At 38.4% G+C, this 22185-nt stretch overlaps 1 protein-coding gene across 1 annotated transcript in view; it reads left to right on the plus strand.

Moving 5' to 3' along the window:
- Window positions 1-22185, plus strand: part of KIF4A (kinesin family member 4A) — a 103639-nt gene that overhangs the window by 12193 nt on the left and 69261 nt on the right. The window contains exon 7 of the mRNA XM_054574211.1: window positions 21834-21950. Within this exon, the coding sequence (XP_054430186.1) occupies window positions 21834-21950 (117 nt within the window). The remainder of the gene's footprint in view (window positions 1-21833; window positions 21951-22185) is intronic.

The raw sequence follows: 22185 nt of genomic DNA on the forward strand, positions 1-22185 counted from the left end.
GTATATTATATCCTTGTGACTTATTTTGTAACTAGAGGTTTATACCTTTTATTCCCCTTTACATTTTGCAATACCCCCTTATCTCCCTCCCCTCTGGCACCATCAGTTTTTTCTCTGTATTGGTGAGCCTATTTCCGTTCTGTTTGTTTTGTTCCTTAAGATTCCATGTATAATTGAAATCATATGGTAATGTATTTGTCTTTGTCTAACGTTTCACTTAGCACAGTACCCTCTAGGTCCAACCGTGTTGTCAAAAATGGCAAGATTTTATTATTTTTATTGCTGAATAATAGTCCATTGTGTATAGATACGCCACATCCTCTTTATTCATTCTACTATTAATGGGTGCTTGGGTTGCTTCCATATATTGCTTATTATAAACTATGCTGCATTAAATATAGGGGCGCATGTATCTTTCCAAATGAGTGTTTTGAATTTCTTCAGATAAACACCCAGAAGTGGAATTGCTGGGTCATATGGTAGTTCTATTTTTAATTTTTTTTTTTTTTTTTAGTAAAGGAGATTTTTTTTAAAGGATTTTATTTATTTATTTTTAGAGAGAGGGGAAGGGAGGGAGAAAGAAAGAGAGGGAGGGAAACATTGATGTGCAAGAGAAATATTGCCTCTCACATGCCCCCAGCTGGGGACCTGGCCCGCAACCCAGGCATGTGCCCTGACTGGGAATCAAACTGGCCACCTTTCGGTTCACAGGCCAGCGCTCAATCCACTGAGCCACACCAGCCAGGGCTATTTTAAGTTTTTGAGGAACCTTCCTACTGTTTTCCATTAGTGGCTGCACAATTTACTGTCCCACTAAATAGTCAACAAACAACAAGTGTTGGCAAACACTTGTACACTGTTCATATAAGGTTTTCAAGGATTGCCCATGTTGTAGCATGTATCGCTACCTCATCCTTTTTTATTGTTGAATTATATTCCATAGTATGGATATACAGCATTTTGTTTGTCCATCAGTTGTATCCAATATGTCTATTTTGAACGTCCCTCTACGAACATCTGTGTATAAGTATCTGTGTGCACAAAAGGTTTACTTTCTCTTTAAGAATACAAGGTCTGCGCAGAAAGCATCCAGCCAGGTACTATGAAAAACAGAGACATTTATTGAAGAAGATAAAAGATGCAAGAAGCGCATTGTACATAGGACAATGGCACCTCTGTCCCCTTCATGGGAGATTCCTTGGGACCTCAACAGTTTTCCCAATGGCCATCAGCTGCCCCGTTGTATTTTCCTGACTCTCATCAATGGCTTTTCCTTTCAAAGGTGATTTTAGTTTTGGAAAAAGCCAGAAGTTGCAGTGCACCAAATCTGGCCTGTAGCGGGGCCGAGTCACCTGGTGATTTGATGTTTCACAAAAAAAAACTCTGCATGGGACATGATGCATGGGTGGACGTGTTGTTGTGATGAAGCTGCCAATCACCAGTTGCCCATAGCTGCAGCCTTCTGAATCATCCGAATAGTTTCCGTGGAGGAATGTTTAAGCTTAACAAAAAACCTGGTGCAAATTCGTTGCATCAGTCATTTTGAATGCAACGGCCACACAGTACACATGCTCACTCAACAGTGTCTACCTCCCCCACTGATTAATACAGTGAAGTCATCATTGTTCACACATGGGCATTCCAGTCCACTCTCCTTGGCTGCCAGGTTACATTGATGTGATGCAAATCATTCTTGCTACATTAACAATGGCTGGACTTTTTCCAGACAGGCCTCGTGTACCTAGGAGTATAATAGCTGGGTCATACAGTAATTGTTTAAATTCTTTTTAAAAAGTTAAGATGCACTTAGTGTACATTGAAATTCACCCTTTTGAAGTGTACAATTCAGGGATTTTTATCATATTCACAAAGTTTTATAACAATCCCCACAACAAATCTTAGAATATTTTCATCACTCCAAAAAGAAACCCACACCCATTAACATAGTCACTCCCTATTTTTCCCTGTGTCACTCTTCCCTCCCAGGCAATGACTAATCCTCTTTCTGTCTCTATGGACTTGCTTATTCTGGACATTTCATATAAGTGTAATCATGCAATATGTGGTCCTTTGTGTCTGGCTTCTTTCACTTCATATAATGTTTCAAGGTTCATCCATGTTGTAGCATGTATTAGCATTTCATTTAATTTATTGATTTAATCACATTGGGGTGGCATTGATTCACCAAACAATATTATATTACATGAATATATTAAGTTTTTATCCATTCATTTCTTGACAGACATTTGGGTTGTTTCCATTTTTGGTTATTGAATAATGCTGCTGTGAGCATTGATGCACAAGGTTTTGTATGGATGTATGTTTTCATTTGGGTGGATACCTAAGAGTGAAATTGCTGAGTCAGACTTTTTCATATAATCATACCATTTTACATTCTTGCCAGCAATATGTAAGGATACTAACTTATCCGTATTTTTAGTTTTATTATGTTTCTAATTATAGCTAGTGAGTGTGAAGTGGTATCTCTTGGTTTGCATTTCCCTGATGGCTAATGATGTTGAACATTATTTCATGTGCTTATTAGCTATTTGTGTATCTTCTTTGGAAAAAAATGTTCATTGAGACTTTTTGCACATTTTTATTAGGATTACTTTTTTTTAATAGTTGAATTGTGTGTGTTCTTTATACGAGTATATTCTGGATAATAGCCCCTTATCAGATATATGGTTTGCAAGTGTTTTCTCTCATTCTTTGGGTTGTTTTCTCACTTTTTTGATGGTGTCCTTTGGAGCACACATTTAAAAATTTTTGATGAAGTTCATTCATCTGTTTTTCTCTTGTTGCTTGTGCATTTGGCGTCATATGAAAAACCATTGCCTGATCCAAGGTCACAAAGATTTATGCCTCTGATTTCTCCTAAGGGTTTTATAGTAGTAGATGTTAGATTTAGGTCTTTCATCCATTTTGAATTAATTTTTGTGCATGGTATGAAGTGGCGGTCCAAACTTCAGTCTTTTGCATGTAGATATTCAATTATCCCAGCATTATTTGTTGAAAGACTAATGTTTCCCCCATTGAATTCTCTTGACATCCTTGTCAAGAAGCAATTGGACTCTCAGTTCAATTCCATTGATCTGTATGCCTTTCCTTATGCCAGTACCACACTGTCTTGATTACTGTAGCTTTGTAAAAAGTTTTGAAATCAGGAAGTGTGAGTGCTTCATCTGTGTTCTTCTTTTAGGGTTGTTTTGGCTATTCTCAGGCCCTTGCATTTCCATATGGGTGTTAGGAGCAACTTGTCACTTTCTGCAAAGGAGCCAGCTGGGTTTTTCGTAGGGATTGTATTGAATCTATAGATCAGTTTGGAAGTATTGTCACCCTAATGTTAAATAAGTCTTTTGATCCATCAACATGAGATGTCTCTCCATTTATTTAGGTCATGTTTAATATCTTCCAATGATACACATTTTTTTTATTTTCAGGGTAAAAGTTTTATACTTCTATTGTTAAATTTATTCCTAAATATTTCATTCTTTCCAATGCTGTTGTAAATGGAATTGTTTTCTTAATTTCATTTTCAAATTGTATTTTTAGGTTTGCATATTGATCTTGTGTTTGCAACCTTGCTGAACTTGTTAGTTTTAATAGTTTTTTCTTTAAATGGATTCTTCAGGATTTCTGTATGTAAAATTATGTCGTCTGTGAACAGAAAGTTTTACTTCTTCCTTTCTGATATGGATGGCTTTATTTCCTTTTCTTGCCTAATTGTTATGGTTGGAGCCTCCAGTACAAGGTTGAATAGAAGTGATGAGAGTGGATGTTGTTGTCTTGTTCCTGATCTTACAGGAAAAGCATTCAGTCTTACTACTGAGCATTATGTTAGCTGTGGGTTTTTCACAGATGTCCCTACCAGGTTGAGGAAATTCCCTTCTTATACCTAGTTTGTTGAGTGTGTTTATCGTGAATTTCTCAAATGCTTTTTTATAATCTGTTGACATGATCATGTTATTTTTGTTCTTTATTCTTTTGATATAGCATATTGCATTAATTGACTTTTGGATGTTAAACCAATCTTGTATTCCTAAGGTAAACCTAACTTCTTGTTCTTGTATATTTTATGACTTTGCTGGACTAATTTTGTAATTCCCTGTAGTCTGAGGTCAGAAGTATCTGTTCAATTACATTAATGATCGGTCTCAGATTTCCTTAAATGCTTCGAACCTGTAACTCTTCCAGCATTTGCCTAGGGCTCTGTGTATGTGTTGGGGTTTGCCTTCAGAAATGCTCAGGCTCCTTACAACTCTATTAGTCTTCATTTCTTGAGCAGAACCTCAGAGTTAGCCAGAGGTACAAGATGAGAGCTTTTTAGATCTTTTCTGACCCTTTTAAGTCTTTCCTGAGCATGCGCACAGCTTTCTAGATCTCCAGAAATATATTCAAATTTTTTAAAGTCCCCTATGGACACTTCATTCGTCGGTTCTTCCTTCTAAGTTTTTGGCCAGGTTCTTGTTTAACCATGATTATTAAGTTTGATTTGTATCATCACCAGATATTTTTCTATGCATGCGTGTGTATATATACATATAGTAACATATTTGTTATACACCTTTTAAAATTTTGCTAAATTAATTTATTTTCTTTTAATTGTACAAGTAATACATAAATAAACTTCTAATATATAAACACAAGCAACACAGATGAAGATAAAATTCCCCTTGATCTACCACCCAATCCTAATCTAGAGGTAACCACTTTCATCTGCCTGGGTGATAGCATTCAAGATGTTTCTCTGCACATATATATTTTTTATTGGTTTTTCCCTGTTGTTTTAAAGATAAATACTACCAGACTGTATATATTGTTTTTCAGTGTGCTTTTATCGCTTAGTAATGTATCTTTGAAATCATTTTGTATCAGTATATAAGCCAACCTCATTTTTATAATCGTTATATAGAATTTCACAATATACAAAATCTACCTTGTTTATTTAACTATTCCTGTTTTAACTGATGTTTCGGTTGTCTAGTTTCTGGCTATTGCAGAAAGATGCCTCAGTCAACAGCTTTGCACACAATATGCACATGAGAGTATTCTATAGGTTATATACTTGGAAGAGGAATTGCTAGGTTGAAGGGTATATATACACATTTGAGATTTCAAATACTGCTAAATATTATCCACCAGTATGCACATCACCTACAATATATGAGAATATGTTTCCCTATATTGTTGGAAATATTGGGTATTATTGACCTTTTTTATTTTTGCCTGTTATTTTTTTAAAGCTTATATTTCCCCCAATACTTGTGAAATTGAGCATCTTCTCATGTCATTGGCCATTTCTCTTTCCATATCTGTGAATTGCCTTTTTGTTCCCTTTGCTTATTTTTTTTTCTTTTGCGTTGTGTTTCTTGTTGACTCTATGAGCTGTTTATAAATTCTAGATATTGATCCCTTGTTACATATATTGCATGTATTTTTCTCAGTCTCCTTTTTTAAATTGTTACTCTTTTCATTCCTGTCTTAATGTGTATGTTTCTTCCTCTGTATTTTATTTCTTGAGGTAAAATTTATATATAATAAGATGCACATATTTTAAATGATCCGTTTGTTGAGTTTTGATAGTTATATTTATTCATGGAACTGCCACCCAAGACATAATATAAATATTTTCATCTCCCCAAGAAGGTTCCCTTGCGCCCCTTTCCAGTCAACCCACGCTTCCCGCAGTCCACCCTCAGCTACCAGTTTCTGACTTCTAGCACCAGAGATTAATTTTGCATGTTGTTAGACTTCATATAAATGGAATGATAGAATTCTTAATGGTTTCTTTTGCTCACTGTAACATTGGGGGAGGATTTGTCCATGCTCTCACTTTGATTAAGAATGTGTCCCTTTGTATCGCTGAGCAGTATTCCATTATGTGATTATACCGCTATTTGTTCTTCCATTCTTCTGTTGATGGAAAGTTGGGTTACTTTCTGTTTTTAGCTAGTTGAACATCTGCATACAGGTCTTTTTGTTAACACATGTTTTCATTTCTCTTGGGTAAATACCTAGGAGTGGAATAAGTAGGTGTATGCTCGACTTTATTAGAAAGGGCCTAACAATTCTCTAACATGGTTTGTGCCATTTTATCCCCCAGCAATGTATGAGAGTTTCAGTATATCACACCTTCATTTAAAAAAAAAAAAGGATGTTGGTTTGAAAATCCTAGTGGGTTTCAAATGGCATCTCATCATGGTTTGTCAGTTTAAAGATTTTACGTATTTATTTTTAGACAGAGAGGAAGGGAGGAAGAAAGAGAAGGAGAGAAACCTCACTGTGTGGTTGCCTCTTGCATGCCCCGACCTGGGGACCTGGCCTGCAACCCAGGCATGTGCCCTGACTGGGAACTGAACCAGCGACCTTTTGGTTTGCAGGCCGGTGCTCAATCCACTGAGCCACACCAGCCAGGGCAGTTTGTCTATTTATAATATCTTTTTTTTCAAAGTATCCATTCAAGTCTTTTGCCCATTTAAAAGAAAAATTGAATCACTCATCTTCTTATTGGTTATTTATGGGAATAATTGATACAAGGGGAGACCCCTAAAAAGAAATCTATTTATAAAAAATTGCATATTTATTCTTACATGTTTATACTTCAGTTACCTTTAAAGAACTCTCCATTGGCTGCAATACACCTACTGAGACTTTTCTCCCCCTGCTCAAAACAGTTTTGGAACTCATTGATTTGGATGCCTTTTGTGCTTCTGCTATTTTTTGTTTCTCCTCTTCCGTATCAGCAAAACATTTCCCTTTGAGAACTTTTCATACAGGGAACGGGAAAAAAAAAAAAGTCACTTGGGGCAAGATGGTGAATACGGAGGGTGGGGCGTGGGAGCCTTGCCATTTTGGGTCAAACACTGCTGAACACTCAGAGCGGCGTGGGCAGGTGCGCGGGTAAATCACCCATCACGAAATGGGCAAACATGTTGAGTCTTCAAAAAAAATTTCACTGAAGCCAAACGTAGCTTCCTACAAGGTCAGCCGGCACGCCCGCCCTTCCAAAGGTAATTCCGGGTTTTGGGGGGCCCCCTTCTGATCTGTTCTTAGGAAAGAGTGACCTATAACTTTTTTTGTATGTGTGATCTCCTTGTCTGATTTTGGTTCAAAGGTTTTACCAACTGTATAAAATGAATTGGGAAGCTTTTAGTTTTTTCCTATGCTCTGGTACAGTTTATGTAACATGGGAATTGTCTCTGAAGGTTTCTTGAAGATTTGATTTTTTTATATCTTGAGCCGATTTTGTTCATGTATATTTTCTTAGAAAATTATTCATTATGTCTAAATTGTTAAATTTATTGATATAATATTACATATATATTTACTTTTTATTTTTAATCTCTATAACTATAATTATATCTCTAAGTTCATTTGCTTATATCTTCTCTATTTTTTCTATCATATTTAACAGATTTGTTGTACTCTTTTTATTGCTTCCTGAATTTGAAAGCTTAGTTCTCTTCCTTTCTTCTCTTTTTCTTTTATTAAAGCTTTTCAAGTATATTCTAAAGAGGTCAGGATGGAAAAATGAACCCCCCAATATACCTGTCATTCAGATTCAACAATGACTAATTTACGACCATTTTTGCTTCATTTGTATCCTACTTTCTCCCTCTGATTTTTTTTCTTACATTCTTCCTATATTCTTTTTTTTTAATTGGATTTATTGGGACTGACATTGGTTTGCAAAACCATACAGGTTTCAAATGTACAATTCACTAAAACATCATTTGCACACTGCATCGTGTACATGTTGTCCAAGCAAAGTCTTTCTGTCCCCATTCCCTCTCCTTTGCCCACCTCCCCATCCCCCCACCTCCCTTTCCCTTTGGCTATCACCACATTGTTGTCTATAATATGTTGTTGTTGTTGTTGTTATTGTTGTTGTTTTGCTTAATCCCTTCACCTTCTTTCATCCAGCCCCCCAACCCCTCTCCCCTCTGACAGCTGTTCCACGTATCCACACCTTTGTTTCTATTTTGTTCCTCAACTTATTTTGTTCATTAGATTCCATATATAAGTGAGATCATATGGTATTGGTCTTTTACCAACTGGCTTATTTCACTTAGCATAATACTCTCTAGGTCCATGCGTGTTGTCACAAAGGGTAAGAGTTCTTTCCTTTTTATAGCTGTGTAAATGTGCCACAGATTTTTTGTCCACTCATCTACTCATGGGCACTAGGGCTGTTTCCAGATCTTGGCAATTGTAAATAATGCTGCTGTGAACATAAGGGTGCATATATTTTTTCAAATTGGTGTTTTGGGATTCTTCAGATATATTCCCAGAAGTGAAATCACTGGGTCATAAGGCAGACCAATTTTAATTTTTTGAGGTGACTCCATACTGTTTTCTGCAATGGCTGCACCAGTCTGCATTCCCACCAACAGTGCTCTAGGGCTTCCTTTTTCTCCACATCCTCGCCAGCACTTGTTGTTTGTTGATTTATGGTGTGAGGTAATATCTTGTTGTGGATTTAATTTGCATCTCTCTGATGATTAGTGATATTGAGCATTTTTTCATATGCCTATTGGCTATCTGTATGTCTTTTTTTTGTAAAAAAGACGTATCTGTATGTATGACTGAGCTGCGCCGGTCAGGGCCCCATTTTATTTTGTTGATGGTTTCCTTTGCTGTGCAAAAGCTTTTTAGTTTGATTTATTATTTTGAAGCAAATTCCAGACATGTTGCTTATTTCAGTTTGTAGCTGAAAAAAAGAATACTTTTAAAAAAAGATTTTATTTATTTATTGTTAGAAAGGGGAAGGGACAGAGAAAGAGAGGGAGAGAAACATCAGTGTGTGGTTGCCTCTCACGCGCCCCCAGCAGGGACCCGGCCCACAACCCAGGCATGTGCCCTGACGTGGAATCAAACCAGTGACACTCTGGTTTGCAGGCCGGCACTCAATCCACTGAGCCACACCAGCCAGGTTGAAAAATAGACTACTTTTTAAATAAGGAGTTTTTAAGAGATTGTATTCATTTTTCGAGAGAGGGGAAGGATGGGAGAGAGGAACATCAATGTGTGGTTGCCTCTTGCGTGCCCCCTACTGCGGACCTGGCCTGCAACGCAGACATGTGTCCTGACTGGGAATCAAACCAGCGACCCTTTCATGTGCAGGCCTGCACTAATCCACTGAGCCACACCAGCCAGGGCTGGAAAAAAGAATAATTTTATACATTATATAAAAATATAATCACCTAAAAGTTAATAATGCCTTCATGTCATTAAATATGTAGTCAGTGTTCAAATTTCCATTAGTCTTATTGGTTTTATTTCTTTAGATTAGGATCCAGAAAAAGTCCACACGTTCTTATTAATCGATAGGTCTTTGAAGTCTCTTAATCTATAGGTACCCCCTCCATCTGTCCTTAAGTCAACTTCCTGGAATTTTTTTATTCAAGAAATCAGGTTGCCTTGTAGAAGTTTTCATAATTTGAATTTTGTTGATTGCATCCCCATGTAGTTTTGACATGTTTCTCTTTCCTCTGTATTTGCCACAAATTGGTAGTTGGATCTAGAGGCTAAATCACTTTCAGGACCAAATTTTTTCCTCTTATGTGCACATACTGTTTGATTATCTCTTTTTGTGGCATAGCTCATTTATTTTCAATTGTCCTTGTCTAATAAGATACACTTAAAGCTATACAGTTTCCTTTAAGTACCACTTGGATATAATCTTATAATTTTGAGAAATAGTACTCTGTTCGTTTCTAAATAGGATATTTCCTTTTTAATTTTCTCTTTAACCTAAGAGTTGTGTAAAAGGCATTTCTGTGTATCCTTTTGTTGTTAATTTCTGATTTATTGCATTATGATCAATGAGTATGTGTGATTTCTGGTTTTTGAAATTTGACCTGATTCTCTTTTGACCTTTGTTAATATTTCATGTGTATTTGAAAAGAGTGTGTTTTCTGTTGGGTATATAATTCTATATGTACCTATCAGATTAAATTGTTAATTGTAGTATTTATATCCTCCATGTTCTTTCTTGTTATTTTACTTAATATGTCATTTTCTCACTGTATGGCCAAGGATTTGTCAATTTCTCCTTGTATTTGTTTATACATTATGTATTTGTAGCTATGTTGCTACCTGCATAAAGTATCACAACATACATCTTAGACGATTTCATATATTTTGTCCGATTAATATGTCTTCACCTGCTTTTTCTTGGTTAGCCCTTGCCTGGTATGTCTTTTTTCATCCCTTATCAAAACCATGTAGCTGGGTTTCATTCATTTGCTTATTCTAATCTGATGTCCTCTTTTAATAGAGGATTTTATCATATGTATTTTAAAGATTTTATTTATTTTTAGAGAGAGGGGAAAGGAGGGAGAAAGAGAGGGAGAGAAACATTGGCTGGTTGCCTCCAGGGACTGGACCTGCATCCTGGCCATGTGCCCTGACCGGGAATTGAACCGCCAACCTTTTTTCACTTTGTGGGATGACGCCCAACCCACTGAGCCACACCAGTCAGGGCAAGGTTTATCCATCTCACTACTTATAGGTCTGCTCTAAGTTTTTATTTTAAACTAGAGTCTTGGGTTTTCTTAGTGTAAAATCATATCTGTAAAAAGAAAATGATCTCTTTGTGAATATTTATTCCTATCATTTCTCATGTTTTTTGTTTATTAGCAAGGAGAAGGATGTTGAGGGATACACACTGGGCATGTAAAATTGCTTTCCTCGGGGGCTGGAGGAGTCTAGTTTCTGATTTTAATTGGAATGGGTTTATTGTTTTAATATTTGGAATGATAATTGCTACTGGTTTGGGTAAATGGTATTTAATTCTTTTAGTTCCAGAAAGTCTTTTTTACGTTGTACTTTAATTGTCTTGGGTGATCTTTTTTTAGGCTCGGCTGGCTGTTTCCTTCAACAGCTCTCTTTCATTAAAGTCTTACTCGAAGTTTTCTGCTTCTCCCTCTCTCAGGCTTCTGGGTCCCCTTTTGTGTACTGTTTTCCTTCCTCTTCTCACTGGGGCTCAAGTCTACTGCTGAGGTCCCTTAAGTCACAACAGCTGTGTGAATGGAAAAGGCCCAGTGCTTTGTACCTGTGAGCCAGCACTGCAGAGGCAGTCCCGTTTGTCAGTCAGCTTGCCACCCTCTGGGGAGGCATCGAGAGGAGGCCTCTCTGGACTCTTGTTCTCTGGTGCAGTCTTTGTCTCAAGGTAGAGAGGACCCAACACAACTTGTTGGTTCCTTCTCAGCATTTTCAGATCCAGGGAAACTGGCCACACTCACATGGGCAGTATCCACTGTCTCCTAGGAGTTCATGGGGTCCCACAGGCGAAACCTTCGCTGGGAGCCATGTTCCCATCCTTGCACTTTGGCTCTCCTACATCAGACCCCAGGTCCTCGGCCCAGAGTTCCCTTCTGTTCCAGAGAGAACTTACTCTCAGGCCTCAGACCCATTCTGTGAGCTCGTTCTCTCAGCAACGACTTGGCTGAAGGACAGAGTAAATGGATCTGACTTGGGAATAAAGAGGATCTGGGCTGTCTTTAACTTACCATCTTCCCTAAATCCATTTACGTTTTAAAAATATACTACCAAATTCCCACTGAGGTATAAGATTATTCATTTTTGTAAAGTTTCATAACTTTTCTACCAAGGATTATTACCAATTTGATAAGTGAAAAATGCTATCTTATTTTCTTTCCTGTGGTTATCAGTGAAGTTAAAAATACTTCACTGGCCAGATGGCTCAGTTGGTTGGAGCATCATGGGTTCAATTCCCAGTTGGGGTATGTACGGGGGTGGGGGGCAACTGACCGATTTCTTTTTCTCTCTCTCTCTCGCCCCTCCTTCCTTTCTCTCTAAAATCAATGAAAATATCCTTGGGTGGGGAATAAAAAAATGCTTTCATATTTATAAGACATTCATATTCTGGATTAATTTACCTATTCAAGGCATTTAACTCCCTTTACTCAGCATGGATGCTGCACATTTCTTTTTAAGTTTATCGCTATTTTTTTGTTGTGACTTGGAATATAAAACAGATTCAGCTAACTGCCAGATAGATTATAAATAGATTACAGATGGATAAGAGATTATTCAATTGAAGCATAATAACACATACAGAAAAATGCCCAAATCATAATTTTCAAGTCTGATGAATGTTCACAATGTGAATAGACCTATGTCACTAGCACCCAGATCAAAAAGCAATATGACAAGCATCCCAGAAGTACCACTTGTGCCCACTTGAGTCTCAGCCTTCCCCAAAGGGTGACCTTTGTGTCTGATTCCTTTCATTCCATGTAAGGTCGCTAGAAAAGTGAAAGGATGCCTAGTTACATTTGAATTTCAGATAAACGACAAATCATTTTGTAGGGAATATACTTATATTAAAAATTATTCATCATTTATCTGAAATTCAAATTTAACTGATGCCTGTATTTTTTTTTCCTTTATTAAATCTAGTAACCCTAACTCAACATTATGCTTGTGAAATTCATCCATGTTATTTCAGGTAGTTGTAATTCATCCATCTTCATTACTATACATATTCCATTGGTGAATGTGGCACAGTTTATTTTTCTTTTCTACTGTTGCTTGGGCATTTGGGTAATTTCCAATTTGGGGCTGTTATGAATAGTGCTGCCATAGATATTCTTGTACATGTATTTTGGTGAGCATATGTACACAAATTCCTTCAATCCCGAATCCTCCACTAGCTGTTACACTATCTCCTTCCTTTTAGAGTCAAGCTCCTCAAAAAAGTTCACACTGCTTAGCAACACATGTGATTCACTCTTAGGCTTTTTTGGTGCGATAGAGCACACGTGGCAAAAAGTGCATAAATCATGATGCATATAGTTCAATAAGTGACTATAAAGTGATCACCCATGTAACTGTCACTTAGGCTGAGAAACAACATTTCTAGCACCCGTGCTGTATACCCTTCTCAGGTCATGACCCCCTTCCTTCCTCTTGAGGCAGCCTCTCCTGACTTGTGGGGTAGCAGTTCCCTTGCTTTCCTGGATGGGAGTGCTATCCGTGTATACATCTCTAAATAGCATGATTTAGTTTTGTCTGTTTTTAAACTTTATATCAATGGAATCATACTGATGTGATCTTTTGTGTTTTACTTCTTTCGTTCAACATTATGTATGAGGTTTATCTATGTTGCCTATAGCCATAGTTCCTTTATTTCCATTTCACTGCGGTATTCCGTTGTATGACTAGACTGATATGTATTCTTCCTACTATTGATGGATATTTCTGTTGTTTCCAGTTTGAGGCTATTATCAACAGTGCCCCTATGAACATTCTTGTTCACATAGCCTGGTGCATATGTGTACAAATTTTCTAGGGTATATACCTTGAAGTAGAACTCCTGGGTCCCAGGGTATGTATATTCCCAACTGTCCAATGTATGAGAGTCATCGCTCCACATTCCCCAACTATGTTTTGTCAGAATTTAAATGTTTTGCTATTCTAACGGGTATGGTAAACTTCATTGTGGTTTTAATTTGCTTTCTTTTTTTAAAAGATTTATTTATTTTTTTAGAGCGGAAGGGAGAGAGAGATCACTGTGTGATTGCCTCTCATGTGCCCCCTACTGGGGACCTAGCCCACAACCCAGGCATGTGTCCTGGCTCAGAATTGAACCAGTGACCCTTTGGTTCGCAGGCCGGCACTCAGTCCACTGAGCCACACCAGTCAGGGCATGGTTTTAATTTTCATTGCCACAGTGACTAAAGGGGTTAATTACCTTTTCATATGTTTATTGGCCATGTATATTTTCTTTTCTGTAAAATGCTTGTTCTAGTCTTGCCCGTTTTTCTATTACCTGTCTTTTTTGTACTGATTTCAAAAATAGTTCTTTATATGTATAGAATAGTCACTGGTCAGTTATATTCATTGCAGACCTCTCCGCTCCCACAAGTTTAACAAATACCTTCTCTCTCATCTCTGGCTTGTCTTTTTACTCTCTTTTCATCGATGGTTCTTTTCTTTTGTGGCTTGTTTAAGAAATCTTTTAGTACCCCAAGGTCTTGAAGATAATCTCCTATTTATCTAATGAAAGCTTCAGACTTTCGCCTTTCGCACTCAAGTCTCGAAGCCACCTAGGACTGTTTTCTGTACATGGTGTGATGTAGGGGTCCAATTTTGTTATTTGTGTAAATACCAGTTCGTCCTAGCACTATTTGTTGAAAAGTCCACCATTTCCCCCACTGATGAGCAGTGCCACTTTTGTCATATTTTAAGTGCCCAAATCTGCCTGGTTCTGTTTCTGGGCACTCATTCTACTAAGTCAAATTCAGTCTGCCAAATGTAGGTACATAGTATGTCTCCCAACTTATTTAGGACTTTTTAAATACCTTTCAATGATTTTCCCGATAGAAGTCTTATCCATCTTTTGTTTCATTCTTAACTAATTTGTATTTTGACAATATTGGAAGTGATATTTTAAAATCTTTTCATTCAAGTGGAATACACAAACAGAAAAGTACATACATCCTCAGGGAATGGTGCAGTGAAGTTTCATAAACTGAACAAACCCATATAAACGGCATAACTAGAATCTTTTAAAATTTTGTATTCTAATTTTGTTTATAGTGTATGGAAGTACAATTTATTTTTAAATGTTGACTTTGTATCTAGGAACCTGTATGATTCACTCCATGAGTGGCCTGTCTTTGCCCATCTTGCCAAAACTGCCATGTCAGATATCACCAGCGATACCTTAATTACCAAAAACGGTTGGCTCTTTTCAGTGCTCATCTTATCTAAGCTCTCTGTGGCATTGACACTTGAACATACCCTTCTTGAAACTCTTCTCCAATTTATAAATCCTCACCTAGTAAATCCTCTCCTAATTCTTTTCTTAACTCAAATTATTCCTTTTTAGTCTCTTGCTTTTTCTTCCTATTCCATCTTGCTAATTATTGCTCCCAGCATGATCTCCTCGATTAGGAATGAGTACCCACTACCTGCTGTTAGTTCTTCCTTCACAATATTGGAGAGACACACGTACTTTCAGTCTCTTCCTGCTGTCTCTCCAAAGGCCATGCCTTCACCCTGTATACCTGGTGAAGGGCTTCCGAACACTCTGGCTTCTTGGCAGCCTTCCATTCTAACTACCAGAACTAAACCTCCTTAAAATACCACTTTGCATGTGGTCCCTCCCCTGGTTGGAAACCAAGTGCCATATCACTGCTTTTAGGATGAAATCTAAAAACCATAGCCAGGCCTGCCAGAGCCTTGGTAGCCAGCCTGCCTACCCAGCTGCCTGTCACAGCTTCCCTGCCCACACTCTCCACTTCAGCTACGTGGCCTGCACCGCAGGCCTTGCTGATTCTGGCTTCTGCACGCTTTCGTTATAGCCACCCCCTCTTCTCCCAGAATTCAGGCACTCCCCAACTCCCCCATCAGCCGTCTAACAGGGGTGTCCAGCCTTTTGGCGTCTCTGGCCCACCGTGGAAAAAGAAGAGTTTTCTTGGGCTCAACATTAAATACACAAACACTAGCGAAAACTAATAAGCCAAAAAAAGGTTTTAAGTAAATGTATGCTTTTGTGTTGGGCTGCATTCATAGTCATCCCGGGCTGTGGATTGGACACCCCTGCTACAACACAGCCATCTGACAAGGTCCAACTTAAGTCTTGGGGTTTTTGATGTTTCCTTTTGTAACCATATCATCATCTAATGTGCTTTTTCTCCTCTGAAATTCTATAGTATGAGGGGACTACCTCATACCTGTCATTTTTCTGGCCCCTCCGTAGTTCCAGTTTCATCTCCCAACGTTTCCCCACAAACTACAGGGTTCCGGCCACAGCACCGTATTCATTGCTTGCCAACCAGGACTGTTGTTTCAGATCTCTGTGCCGTGGTACTTGTATATTCTCTGCTGGTGGTTCTTTTCTAGTCTCCCCACTGCCTGGTAAATATGGTTCCATCAAGCATCTCAGCTCCTCCTGTGCTCTTAACCTGTCCTTCTATACTGACTTTCCCCCCCAACACAGACACATACTAATATGTTTCTCCCATTTTATTGTATTTTTTTAAAGATTTTATTTATTTACTTTTAGAGGGAGAGGGAGAAGGAGAGAGAGAAACATATCAATGTGTTTGCACCCCCTTCTGGGAATCTGGCCCAGCAACCCAGGCATGTGCCCTAGACCGGGAATCGAACCAGTAACCCTTTGGTTCACAGGCCAGTGCTCAGTCCACTGAGCCACACCAGCCAGGATCTTCCATCTTAAAACAAAATCCTACATCCTCCTCATACAATAGCTCCCTTCCCTTTTCCTTTCACTCTGCTTTCATCCCCTTGCCACCTCTGCACCACCCTAAGTAGTCCCACCCATTTAGATGCTTATAGCTTCTGCCTATATGCTGCTGATCCCAAACCTCTATCTCCAGTGCATGTCTCATATCTACATTTCAGCCTATAGATGTAGTTGCCTGCGGAGCATCTCATAAGTGACCCATACGCACCTCCCATTGCACACATCTAAAACTGAACTCCTCGCCCCTTCCTGTCTCTGTTAAACCAGCCCCTCCATCCACTGCTGTAAGTGATTCCAACATCCCCCCAGTGACTCGCACCAGAAACTAGGCCATCATTCCATACTCTTTCTTCACTCTGGCTCCTTCTCCCAGCCTCAAACCCCTGTCTTTTCTCTAACCCTGCTGCCACTACCTTAGTTCAGGCCTTCATCATTTCTTAGCTTGCAGCAAGCTTTCCAACTGGTTTCCCTTTCAAGTCAGGCACCCTTTCAAGTCATGTAAAATTATTATGCTAAGTGAAGTAAAAAGGCCATTATCAAAAGGTTACATATGGTATGGTGCCATTTATACATTCTTTTTTTTTTTAGATTTTATTTATTTACTTTTTAGAGAGAGGAGAAGGGAGGGAGAAAGAGACAGAGAGAAACATCAATGTGTGAGAAATACATCGATTGATTTTCTCTCGCACATGCCCCCAGCTGGGGAACCTGGGTCACAACCCAGGCATGTGCCCTGACTGGGAATCGAACCTGAAAACTCTTGCTTTGCAGGCTGGCGCTCAATCCACTGAGCCACACCAGCCAGAGCTATACATTCTTGAAATAACAAACTTATAGGGGAGGACAGATTAATAGTTGTCAGGGGTTAGGGATTGAGGGGTAAAGGCAGTAGCTGTGCCTATAAACGGTAACACAAAAGAGCCTTGTGGTAATAGGACTGTTCTGCATCTTGATTTTGGTGATGGTTACATGAAATTATACATGTGATAAAATTGCACAGAACTAAATGCGCACACACACAGTGTACATGTAAAAACTGGCGAAATTGGAATGAGGTCTGAGGATTGTGCCAATGTTAATTTCCCAGTTTGGATATTGTACTGTAGTTAATGCGAGATGTGACCACTGGGGGAGGCTGGGTGAATGGTGCACGAGACCTTCCTGTACATTTGTTTGCCACTTCCTGTGAATCTTTGGTGAATCTATTTTGAAATTAAGTTTTTTTAAAATGTAGTATAACGGAAAGTAATTTTTTCCTTTCCCTAAATCCTCAGTCCACATCTCTAAATCTTTCTGTACAAAGAAAGCATACTGTATACTCTATTCTACTCTACCCTTCATTTTTTCCACTAAATGATATTTGTTGAAGATTATACCACATTAGCATATATATCTCTACTGTGTTCTTTTTCATGTCTATATATTGTATAGACATGCCATTGTACTTGTTTATACCATTCTCCTATTGATGAACATTCGGTTTCAGACTTTTGCTAATACAAACTAGGTTCCAGTGAACATTCTTAATTCTTAGTCTATGGCATGAGAGGGATTCTGGATGACAGTTTCAATTTTATTTAAGGTTTTGCACCTAATTTTTTAAAAGGTTTTATTTATTTATCTTTAAAGAGAGGTGAAGAGAGGGAAAAAGTGAGGGGGAGAAACATCAGTGTGTGGTTGCCTCTGGCACACCCCCTACTGGGGACCTGGCCTGCAACCCAGGCAGGTGCCCTGACTGGGAATCGAACCAGCAACCCTTTGGTTCACAGGTCAGCACTCAGTCCACTGAGCCACACCAGCCAGGCCTGCATCTAATTTTTTAATAATTTGTTCTGGTGACACATTATCAAGCAAATCCTGATTCATACTGATACGTAGCTGCAAATTATGAACATTTTTTTAACAGCCTACTTTACAATCTCAGGATTCTCTTCAATTATTTAACTACTCTAGGAGCTTCAATGAGGAATGATAGGATATTTAAATCCAAAATTGTATCAATAACAATATCTTTTCTAATTTATTACTCACAAAGCTTACCAGAAGCACTAAAACCATGTTTTATTTTTTAGTGTCATTGGTTAAGTGCTTCATATGCACTGTCTCATTTAATCTTTTTTTCTATCTTTAGTGAGATATTACATATAACATATAGAAGTTTAAAGTATACAACATGATGATTTGATATGTGTATATATAGCTATATAATTGTCAGCATAAGATGACTTACCACCTCTTTCCCTTCACATAATTATCATTTCTTTACATGTGTGGTGATAACATTTAAGATTTACTTTTTAAAAAAGATTTCACTTATTTCTGAGAGAGAGAGGAATGGGGGGAGAAAGAGACATAGAAACATTGATGTGCGAGAGAAACATCTACCAATTGCCTCTTGCACACCCCCAACCAGGGACCTGGCCTGCAACCCAGGCATGTGCCCTGACTAGGTATCGAACCAGCGACCTTTCGGTTCACAGGCGCTCAATCCACTGAGCCACACCAGCCGGGGCAAGATTTACTCTCCTAACAACTATCATGTATGTAATATGATGCTATTAATTATAGTCATCATGCTATCCATAAGATCTCCAGGATGTATTAATAGTTGGATGTTTATACCCTGTGATCAACATTTCCCCATTTCTCCCACACCTCACCCTCTGGTGGCCACTATTCTACTTTCTTTCTATGAATTTAGCTTTTTTGGATTTCACCTATAAGTGAGAACATAAAGCATTTGTCTTTGTTCCTCCGACTTACTTCATTTATCATAACATCCTCAAGGTGCATCATGGCACAAAATGTAGGGCTTTCTTTTTATGGTTGAATAATATATCATTAGACACTCACACACACCACATACTTTTTATCCACTCATCTATCAATGATTGTGAAGCCATCTTTAATACCTTATCATCTTAACATGTTGAGTTCTGTATTTGGTGCTTTACAACGGACAATGATGCAGCGATGAGCACATGGATTGAGCAGCTGCCTCGGTCTGGGGTTTTACTACAAGCTCACATGCTATACTGGTATAATTACTTGCATAATTTTCCATAATCAGCTTTCCATGAGAGCAAAGCCACAACCTTAAATTATACATTTGTGAAATATTCCAACATATGCACAAATAATAGAGGTATTTTTCAAGACTGCAGAAAACTAATAAACCGTTCTGCACAAGATACTGTCTTGGTTGACCCCAGTGTGTTAATATTTGATATATAGCACATTGCAATGAGCTGTTTAAAGCAGTTTTTAAATAGTGGTGATGATGAATGTGTTTAATGGCACTGAACTTTATACTTAAAAATGGATAAAACGGTAAATTTTATGTTACCACAATAAAAAGTAATTTTTAAAACCAAATCCAAATGGCAGTGGCAGAAACTCTGCAGTATCTCTTTGGTTCCTTAAAGAATCCCTAAGGTTCTGAGGACCACAATTTGAAAAACACTGCCCTACAAGGTAATCGCAAATACCTGAGCGTAACATTATCTGCCATGCTCTTTATGAGCTATCCTCAGCTGTCTTCTGGTCTCCCTATTTGTCACTCTTCATCTCATAACTTTCGTTGTATTCATATTGAACTACCTGTAGTTCCTAAACTTACCATGCTCTCTCACAAACATGTGCCTTGACATGTGCTGCTTTATCTCCCTACAATGCCCTTAATTCTTCTTTCCTAACCTTCCCTCCTCCATCGGCATTATCCTAGTCATCCACAATTCAGCTTCAATTTTTAATTCTTCCCTGACACCTTCCTTTACCTTCCCAGGTAAAATTTACCACTCCCTCTTATGAGAACCCTTTTTTTTTATTGTATTATACATATCTCTTCCTTTAACCTTATCTTTGCAATCATTTGTTTTAATTATTTTAAAAAATATTTTATTTGTTTATAGAGAGAGGGGAAGGAAGGGAGAAAGAGAGGGAGAGAAACATCAATGCGTGGTTGCCTCTTGCATGCCCCCTACTGGGGACCTGGCTGCAACCCAGGCCTGTGCCCTGACTGGGAATCAAACCAGCAACCCTTTACTTCACAGTCCGGCACTCAGTCCACTGAGCCACACGAGCCAGGGAGCAATTTGTTTGTGTGTGTGTCTTTCCTGGTAGATGATGAACTTCTTAAGAGTAGAGATTATGACTTACTCATCTTTGTATCCCTGATACTTAGCAGAGAGCCTAGAGCATTATACATATTCACTAAGTGTTCAGTGAAAAGACTCAGTGTGTGGAGTGAGAAAACAGGAAGAGCCCAGGGTGTCTCAAGTCTGCTGTTGGTTGGGCGACTGATTAGATGGTGAGACAGTGAAAGGGAGCAGTGCTTGAAGTGAAATAGATTTGCACAGAAAGGTGAATTCTCTTTGTTCCATGTTTTAATGCAATGCTACTTGGGCACAGCCCACTGGAAGTTATTCAGCAAGTGGCCAAAATATAGCTTTGGACAACAGGAAGGAGGTCTGGCTTGGAGGTGTGGACTTAGAGAATTGTTAATATAGGTGCTGGAATTCTAGGCATGGATGGGATAACCCAGGGAGAGTATATGTAGCAAGAAAAGAGCTTGAGACAGTCCCAAGAGAATACCAACATTTCATGGATGGAGCTAAGAAAGACTATCCTATTGAGTGGACTGGGAATGCTTGAGAATTGGGGGCATAGCAGTTGCAGGCTATAGAGGGGAGACTTCGGAGTTCAAGTGTTCTTTATATACATTTTCTAGCAAGCACCTCTTTGCAGTCTCAAGTCCCTCCTCTTTTCCAAGCTATGTTGCCTCTAAGCGAGCAACGTAGCTCATTTCCATGGAGAATAGAGATTGAGACCATGGTCTTTGGAGCCAGAGTGCTTACATTTGAATTCTGGCTCATCCACATATTCACTGTGTGTCCTGAGACAAGTTATGTAACCTCTTTGTGCCTCAGCTCTCGTATCTGTGAAAACAGGGATAATCGTACTTTACACATACTTTATAGGACTACTGAGAGTACATTTACAGTTCTGAGTACGTGAAACAATTTATTCTTGTATTATTATTATTATTATTATTATTATTATTATTATTAATCGTTGTATTAGTTTCCATACAAACAGCGGTAAACCTACTTTTGCCCACCCCTGTATAAAATACCTAAAACAGTGTCTAGGTTATCGTAAACACTACATAAACCTAACTGTTCGTGTTACTCTCTTTCTTATTATTGTCCCTCTGCAGACACCTTAGTAATGATTATAAAATGATTAAAAAAATAGCTGTTTGTGTAATTTCACAGGATTAAGGATTAAGTGTGAGAAAGGATATAAAAAGTAAGTGACTGTGCAAAATGGTCATTGACATAGTGATAGTTATGTGTCTGCTTTGTGTCCATGGGAAAGGATGAGAAAAGCCAGCAGACTCAATTGTGCCAATCCAGCGTTTGGGCCTGTGTCCTTTGAACTTAAAGAGTCACTCTAAGAAAAGTGAACAGGGTTAAGAAGTTGCCTTAAAATCGATAGGGTCTTTATTTCTTTTACGTTTTTCAGAATAAATGTAGGTTGTAAGTTCAGTGCTTTACCAATCAATTTAAATTTTGTTTCCTGCTATTAGGTATTAATATTAACCGAGGCCTCCTATGCCTGGGAAATGTAATCAGTGCTCTTGGAGATGACAAAAAAGGTGGCTTTGTGCCCTATAGAGATTCCAAGTTGACTCGGCTGCTTCAAGGTAAGCACAAAGTGCCTCTAAAAATAAGAGAGAGAGTAATTCAAAATGATAGTGCTGAGAAAGCGAAAATGAAACAGGTAAAAAGCCCGGTGCTTGGACTGTCACATACAGAGCTGTCTAATTGATAAATACAAGAGAGAGACCTGTTGGCAAGCAGGCTGGTAAGATAATGGAAAGATGTCGTCATATATGGCTTTGAGAGCCAAGAAGTCTGTAGAATGCCAACAGTACTTAG

Source organism: Pteronotus mesoamericanus, unplaced genomic scaffold (genome assembly GCF_021234165.1).
Source record: "Pteronotus mesoamericanus isolate MK-2021 breed Mesoamerican mustached bat unplaced genomic scaffold, CSHL_Meso_final contig_256, whole genome shotgun sequence".
Taxonomy (NCBI): Eukaryota; Metazoa; Chordata; class Mammalia; order Chiroptera; family Mormoopidae; genus Pteronotus; species Pteronotus mesoamericanus.